This window comes from Seriola lalandi, unplaced genomic scaffold (assembly GCF_002814215.2).
Source record: "Seriola lalandi dorsalis isolate HSWRI2012SDOR001 ecotype SW California unplaced genomic scaffold, Sedor1 jcf7180002054966, whole genome shotgun sequence".
Classification (NCBI taxonomy): domain Eukaryota; kingdom Metazoa; phylum Chordata; class Actinopteri; order Carangiformes; family Carangidae; genus Seriola; species Seriola lalandi.
The window spans coordinates 1,814,942-1,823,823 of NW_019525517.1; the positions used below are offsets into that span (position 1 = coordinate 1,814,942).

At 40.3% G+C, this 8,882-nt stretch overlaps 1 protein-coding gene across 1 annotated transcript in view; it reads left to right on the forward strand.

The window, feature by feature from the left end:
* LOC111646169 (interleukin-1 receptor accessory protein-like 1) overlaps positions 1-8,882 on the forward strand; it is a 226,714-nt gene that overhangs the window by 199,272 nt on the left and 18,560 nt on the right. The window contains exon 7 of the mRNA XM_023395600.2: positions 1,513-1,645. Within this exon, the coding sequence (XP_023251368.1) occupies positions 1,513-1,645 (133 nt within the window). The remainder of the gene's footprint in view (positions 1-1,512; positions 1,646-8,882) is intronic.

Genomic DNA, 8,882 nt, shown 5'->3' on the forward strand with positions numbered 1-8,882 from the left:
TTTACTTTAGCAGTTGGAGACCAAAACAAAGCTCAAAGTAGAGAGATCATTGGAGCAAATGAATGCTAATGTTGCTCTGACTGCTGTTTGCTGACACATTCATTCAGAATCCTCCAACCTGCTTCTTTTTGATCCTCGACTCCACCAATATGCGGCTGTTGGTCATTTAAAAAAGATGGAGGTTGAATGAGTGAATTGAGGTGTAGTCAAACCACCACAAAGCAGCATTGACCTCTGCTGGCAATGCATGAACACCTTTTACCATCGCATAAACACTGAAAAGTCTGACGTAATCACAGCCTACCTCAGTGGACCCACAAGTGCAAATAGCATCCCCTCATCGTCACAAGAGGACAAGTATACTTGATTTGATAATGTGCCATTGGAACTCCTGCTTTATGTGTACAGAAGGGGAAGAAAATCAGTGTGAATTGTGAGTTTTACATAAGCTGTATGAATTAATTTACATCTTGCACAAATCACTGTCCTTAAAAACTCTGCCGTACTTTTGTTCTTCAAATTTTCCAAAGTACCTCCTGCAAAATACAGTGATTGAAGTGTAAAGGTGGGATCCTACAGAGGCTGCTGAAGAATATAGGAGCTTTTATGAAGGCACAGTAGTGTTGCAAAGTTGCCGTGTAAGGGGGTTCAAGAGACTGTTTTAAAGTTTAAGAGGCTGTCAGGGAATTTAAGAAAGGTCTGGGGTGGTTTAAAATGGCATCTCTGGAGATCGAGAGACGGTTTAGGAATCGATGGAATCGGGGAGGCTTCTATGGAGTTTTTGAAGAAAAAAGAAGGGGTTTAATAACAGGAGGTAATGTAAGTCGTGCTCGCTCCAGTAGCGGGTTTTCACCAGATATCCAGCACCACCAGTGAAAAAGCGCAGGCATGTGATACTGTATTGTTTTGACATATTTATGTGTTTGTTTTCAACTGCAAGACTTTGGTCAGGTACAGCGAATGCACCTGAGATGGTGTTAGAAGAGTTTGAGGAAAAACAAGTGGTGTTTTAGCGTAGCTTCTGTTTGTTAGTTTTTCTATACGTTGATGTGGTTGATGGTGGTAGAAAAACCACAATGCAGCAGTGCATCTGGGCTGACACCATGCTGACCTGCACACAACAGCATAAAATTGCATTTCTTTTTTGTAGGGAGTTGACATGCATCCGTTTTGGTGCACCATTACTATTATATTGTTCCCCCTGCTGCCTTTTTATGTTGCTGATCACGATTAGAGGAAGGTGTATCAACATGCTCTGCATACAACATGTATAGTTTAAAGCAGGTATTGCTCCCAGCCCATTTTACTATTACCCTGTTAGAAAATAATGCAAAAAATATTTTATGAAAAGTGGCTATATATATAACTATTGAACACTTTTTCATTCACGATCATATTTAAAAATCTGAATATTTTAATTAAGGTACTAACAAAGTACTAAGAAGCTATACTCATACATTCTCAGCAGATCATGGAGGTGTTACCTCATGTCTTGTCTCTTGTCTCTCACAGGAAGTCCCGTCAACCTAACGTGCAGAGCCTTCTTTGGATACAGCGGAGACGTCAGTCCACTCATCTACTGGATGAAAGGGGAGAAGTTCATTGAGGATCTGGATGAGGAGCGGGTTCAGGAGAGTGACATCAAGTAAGACCTTAATAAAGCCATGACGTACCCTTATATTTGATTAAATGAACAAAAAAACAATTAACAAACAGAACAAAAAAATTGCATTAAGGGTGAATTTTCTCCAGACCAGTTAATATTACAGCAGAGCTTGAACAACATAACCAATTTATGAGGTAATTCTGATCTCTTCAAAAGCAGCAAGGGACCTGAGGGCTGAACTGGTAAACGCCTATTTAAACCCACTTACCACAATTGTGCGGACACACATCAACAAACTGAACAATAAAATGAACCTCTCACCACCAAGGTATCATTTAAATGAATTTCATGAATGCTTTATGTGGCTGTTCAATAATGCAGATAGCTATGCATTCTTTATCATGTACAATATATATGCACAGTTCAGGCATCACTCCATCAGTAATCAGCTATTACTTTGCACTGAAATATACAGTAAGTGGAGGCAGTAATAGCAGAGCAGCACAGCAGATGGAAACTCCCAATTGAATGTCCGTGTTTGCCTCCTTTTCCATTTGGGTGACCTCCATCTTTTGGCTCACACTCATCACTGGAAACAGAGGTCTGTTTACTCCAAAACCAGGTGGAAACCCGACGGCCAGGCACACACACCGCCTGAAGCTGGCTGACCATCCAGCAATGCCGTATAATTGGCTGGTAGAGGAGCTCTCCTTGCTTTAGGTATTGATGCATTCATTTCATATTGGAAAAATAACACAAAAAAGAAAAATATTGTTCTCCCCAGCTGTCAGGCGGTAAATAGAACATGGTTGGAGTTTATTCATCACATCAGTCTTTTTTGATGACAGCTTTATGCCAACAAATAACCACTTGGATTTCTCATTTGTGTTTGAAACGGTGATGCTTGTTGTGAATAAAAAGTCTAGAAAAATTCAGCAGCAGCGACATCGTACAAACAACAACTTCTGGTTATTACAACTCTGCATGCAGCATTTGGCTGAAGTACAAGCTGATGTTTTCTGTCAGTGTCAGTCTCTTTGTTTTGGCTCGCACTAAATTCAGGTCATATTGGAAAAAGTGGAGGAAAAAGGACAACGTGTTGTTTTAGCTTGAAAACACCGGCACATGGAACTCATCCAGCATCATTTAATTCACAAATTTAAAATAAACCATAAACAAACTACAGAAGACATTGTTTATGTTTGTATTAGTCAGTGATTTAACTCCACGACTTCACCTTTAACTGGCAACACTGTTGTATTTACCATTTTTACAACATCATCAGGTTATGGATACACTGGAGACTGCTCATATCATATTAAACCAGTTAAACCAGTTTATACTTGATGCTTGTAGTACAGTGTGATTGACATGAATGTAGGACTGGTGACTGGTTACCAAACTGACACCGTAGTTGACCTTTGCTTTATTATTGGCCATGTAGAAAAAGGTCACAGTTTTCCCATTTGGTGGATTGACAGGAGCAGAGCAAGACGCTGACAGTGTTCTTCACCCACGTTGCTCATCCTCAGATGACCTCCTTCTGAAGAATAATTAATCCACTTTGTCAGTAGAGGAGTCTTTAGTCTAATAATACATAACATGTGTGAAAGAATGGAGATGCTCCTGTTATTAGTTAACAACTTGGTGATTAACCATCTTTGACCAAAAAATACAAGTATTATTATATTTTACCTTCATCTCACACAGACTGGTTCATCGTGATCATCATATGTAGTGGGAGCACAGGCGAGACTAGAGACTTCCTGAAGAAAAGAGGATTATATGACATAAAAATAGAGTCAAATATACAAAATGAATACCTCGACAGACACCAAAGTGGGAAAGGTGTTGCTTCGAAATTAACATATAGTGAGTGAATTCTATGTATTTGTGCAGTGGTGCTGTCACGGTCTCCCAGATGTTGTTATAAAAATGCGAGCAACAAATAATCTGTCTTGGGTTTTAGCAGTGAGGAGGAAATTCTTAATCCTCGGGAATGTGTTTCTTTGCTCTGCTGACACCACCAGGGCATTCAGAAAATAAGGCGAAGGAAGGGGGTGTATCAAATCTAACAACAAGGGAAACAAAATCATGAGGAACTGCTCCTTGTTTAGTGGCATCTAGCCATGCAATTAGTTTTGGTTCTATTTTTTAATGTTTAAAACAAGGGAATGAATGGAATTATGTTAGTGGTGCTCACAGCACTGATACAGATTTATCAGCAATATCTCTTTCCAGAAACAGTGTCCTTGTTTCAAAGGGGATCTATCTTCTTCTCTGTTGGTTGAAAGTGAAATGTGTTTATTATCCTGAATAACAGCGACTTTATTTCATGAAAGAGATGGTTCTTTGTCAATGTTTTAACCATTACAAATGAATTTCCATTCACTTAAAAAACAAAAGCTGGTTAATGCAGGCAGCAAAATTAGAGAATGCTGCTCTGTTGTAATTTGACAAGTTGATTGTAGCCTTCAATTAACAAACGTGGATTTTTTTCTCATTGATCAGTTTCTTTTCCGGGAATAAAAACAGCTGGCGTATCTGTTTAAAGCGCAAGTACACTGCATTTCCTGTGACTGCTTCACATTAAAAGCCACCCAGTGATTTCCCAGTTGATTGGTTTTAATTCAAAGCAGCAGCAGTTAGAAATATTTGATTAGCAGTAACTTAATACAACTGCGATACATCTGTTGGAGATTGAGAAGAGTGAAGCAATTTAAAACCAGCCGTAAACAATGAAAACACAGTATATAGAGAGGTACTTAATGAATGTAAATACACCAAATGACAGCTATAAATAACATCAAAACTGGATTATAACTTAAATATTTATTTAATACTAATCAAAGAATGATTAATTTCCTATATACGATTTTTTTTTAATTTAATTATTTGTTCAGCGAGATATTTCTGCCGGTGTGTCCACACTGAAATACAGACCTCAGACATCATGTCCTGCCCCACTATACTCTTTTGATGTACCACATATAACAAGAAAGTCCCTGTTGTTGACAAATGCCATCTAATGAAAAGGTTAACTGTAAGCAGCATGACAAGGCTGGGAGGAGAGTTAGCGGCCCAGTCTGTGACCTGGCATTTCAAGATGTCTGTGTTAGCCTGCTAGCACGCGCCATCCAGCTCTCAGCACCGCACTCTGTTGTGAAGGACACCAGGCCAATTAGAGCCTACAGGATTTAGAGGGGGGGGGGGTGTAGGTGGAGGGGGCGGCAGGTGGTGGCATTGGGTAGGTGGTATAATAATAATGAAGAAGGAAGAATACTGAGGAGTGCGTCACATACTGTTAGAAACCCTGCTTTCATATGATACTCAAATGAGGAACAAGCCAAGAGATCAAACCTGTGACCATGAGCTGCTTTGCAAAGCCTTTGTGTTTATGTGTGTGTATGGGCAGTAAGTGAAGAAGCTTGTGTGCATATACTGGGTACCTACAATACATGCACATTCAAGTTTTTCAAGTGCTTATTTTTTTTGTTGTGTGCCACCGCGTGACACTGTCTCCCTCTGCATGTTTTTATTTATTTTATTTTTTTGTTCCCATTTGATTGTGCACCACTTCAAACCCACTCCCTGACATCATTCCACGAGCTTTTAGCTTTGAAATGGAAATTAATCACACAGGAGTATTCCCTGAAGGGCTGCCTGTAATACATGAAATGGAGCTTTTGGCACAATGTTTCACCACTGAGATTCAGAGTTGATATAAAATGTTGTGGCTGCAGAACAAGACTTTGTGGATCTCAGAGGTGAAGGCCAGAGGAAGTTTCAGTCCCTGGTGCATGGGCATGCAGCACCCTTTTGAGCAGCAGTTCAAGAGTGAAGTTTCATTTTCTAACACTAATTAATGCTCATACAGATATATTCATAGGAATGAGGTGAAAAAACTGGGTACTTATGGGCTCTATTAGTCTATTAGTGCTGCGAACCTAGTAATTCATAGCATTTTACATGGTGACAGGCTAACAGTTATATACGCCTTTATTGAAATCTATACATTAGTGATTTGAGGGTTTGATGGAGGAGGAACTCTGTGCAGTGTTGGGGGGAGTCAGTATCTCACTAGCAGCTAGCCTGACTCTATTTACTGTACAGACATGAGTGGTATCAATCTTCTCATACTCAACAAGAAAGCCACAAAACCTATTTCCTAACAAAGTATCCAGCTGCAGCCAGCAAGGCGTTTAAAAATAGAGCAAAGCAGGACAACGCGGTGCAGTCCAAAAGTTCAGGTGTCACATCGCGGCTGCTGGGAGAGACTGTACGAGATAATATCAGGCAAAGATGTATCACAATGCTTAGAGATGATGATGATGGGATGCTGTGTGATCCTGCAACACATTCAGAGGATGTGTTTTTGTCCGATAAAAGGCTCCAAGCTCATGTGAGATGTTTGTTCAGGTTTCAAATGAATAATGATGTTGTAATCTTCCGCCTCCCAGCTGCTCGCTCTCACCCCTGCTGTGTAAAAGATTGATTTTACACTAAAGGATCTACAGTAAAACTGATCTTGGATCTCTGTTAGTTTTACCGCATGAAACGTTAAGTCACAAATCCAAACTCAAACTCTGAGATGTTTGTCGAGACGAGCCTGAAGTGTGTGTCGTCATGTTACCTCGAGCGTCTCAGTGAATCATTGTGGTGCAACAGTATCCTCACTCTACAGCGTCAAAGATCCAGGTGCACTTTCATTTCCATCCAGTTACACGGCACCAGCTTACCACTGTCCTTTACTTTCATACACACCACCTGACAGATGTTTCTGTGGGAGAGTTCATGCTTTGTGATTCTTCTTTTTCAGCTACACACTTCCTCCAGCTCCTGTTTCTGTCTCTCACATGTGAATCCTCACTTGTATACACAAATACACACAAACACACACACACACACTCCAAACTTGATGAGTCTTTTTGTAAAGATTGATTTTTTTTTTTTCCTTTGCTAAGATTGTGTTTCAGCTCAGTCTATGTTGAGTCACACATGGGTGCCACCTCTTTAAAAAGCCATCAACATGGATCTATATCCCAACCTTGTGGAGCCCCCTGTCTCTGCCTGACTGGCGGCACAATGGAGAAGGATGAGTGTTAGACAAGCTCGTAGGAATTAAGAGAAAAGGCTGAAATAATTTCCCTCTCACATACATGCTCGCACAAGTCACCTTTATGCTCCCCTGCAGAAGATCAGCTTAAAAACTACTACTTCATAATTCGTTTTTATAAAGAAACTAGTCCATGTAGGTACGAAAGATTACCTCTAATGGTTCTTCATTGCACATGGTCAATAAAAGAAATTTCCCTGCGAACGTGGTTTTTTATGTGCGATTCTAGTTATTAGCAGCACTTTGTAAAGCTAATGTAAGACATTGCCATGGCAGCAGTGGTTGTATTGTAGTTGGTCTTTAACTCCCCAGCATTTCTCAATCTGCTTTGTTTAGTCTGTTCATTGATCAACAAGCATTAGATGAGTTTTCATATTCAGATGCCCCGCGGCGGGCGGTAGATGAATGCCCAAGTGGCACTCGTACCTTTTCACACTATTAGCCCCATGCATCATTTAACACGGGTTTGAAATAGCTGCAATTTTTGTAACCTTAAAAAGATTATCTGCACATACATCATTCATGCTTTTGCACAGCAGCCCAGCAGGAGAGATTCACCTCTGTTAGCCGTCATTGTTTTCCTGTTGTTCTCCTTTTGTCATAGGAGTTTGCTGCAAATGCTTTAACCGAACTTTGGAAGTATGACTGGGTTTAATTTGATTGATTACATCCTATTTTATTAGTACATTCTCTCAAGACACTTAGCCACACTTCTGGCCGATATTCTCCCTCAGAACTACTTGTCAGATGTTAGGATAGACACACACACACACACACACACACACACACACACACACACACACACACACACACACACAAACACACCTTTTCAGCATCAGATTAGGGAGGTCTGTGTCCTACCGTTTCTGTAGCTTTCCAAAACCAATAATGCACATGCTAAGCATCAACATGTTAGTATTGTCATTGTGCACATGTTAGCATGCTGATGTTAGCATTTAGGTCCAAGCACAGGTGTGCCTCCGCACAGCTTCACAGAGCTCCTAACGGCTGTTGACTCATAGTTTTTTTTAATACAAAAGTTCTGGTAATTTGTTCTGACAATACTGCCTCTCCTCTGAGAGGCTGACAGCACACGTAGGAGTTATTTTTATCCATACCTCAAATTCAATCAATACATTAAGATTCTTGCTCAGCCTTGCTTTCTGCAGCGTACAAATTTAACTGTAGCTCCAGCACTGAAACAAACTGTCACCCAGTATTAAATGAGCTGAATCAATTGCCCATTTTAAAGGGTTTTTAAACATCTTTCTGTAGACTGACAAAATCCACACTGTCTGACTTCTAAGCTGGAAACCGCTTTAGTTCTGACCACAGATGATTAAGTAGCAGCTTCTTGTAAAGAAGAGCTTCGTAGTTAAAAGGTGTTAAAGGTATACCTTGACATTTTGAGGGTCGGGGTGTCATCTCTACCTGTCAACTCGTTAGCATTGTCAGTGCTTCTCATTGCAGCCAGTTAGATACAGCACGATGCTGTTCTTAAAGACACTGATAATGAAGAGGAGGCTGGTAAAATCCATTTTTGGCTAATTAACACAACACCCTGCCAAGTGTTCAGTGAAGAAAAATAGGTATCTAAGTTTCACAGTGTCCTTCCAGTGCAGTCACTCTGATGAAATAGAGTAGTGGCTTCTAGTCTTTTGTGTGTGTTGACTGAGTTCTGTTTAACAAAAACGTCAAAAGAGCTCTTTTTTCTCTCACTTACCCTCGTGGCAAAATATTCTGTGATAGGTCAGCGCCGTAGTGCAGCATGACAGTCGCACTATTATCCCTGTACCAACATGTCACAACCAATAGACATCAAGAGGCTCAGCGAGTCGACAAAGGAGTATTTTAAATGGGAGAAATCTGTCATGACTCATATGATGCTGGCATCTTGTCAGTTACGGACTGTCACCTCCCACCTTTGTTATGCACTTTTGCTTCACTGATGAACTAAAATGTTACCACTGAAAAGCTGCCACCAATGGCAGCAGATTATAAAGCTTGGAATGAAACCAAGTTCTGTCTGATGTACGTATCTGCATATTTATGATTTTAGAGAGATAGGTGTAAAGGTACAATATAACTGTATAAAGTGCCTAGCAGTTATACCTAGAGAATGACACATTGGGGACACTGTCTCAGAATTGCACTCCACTC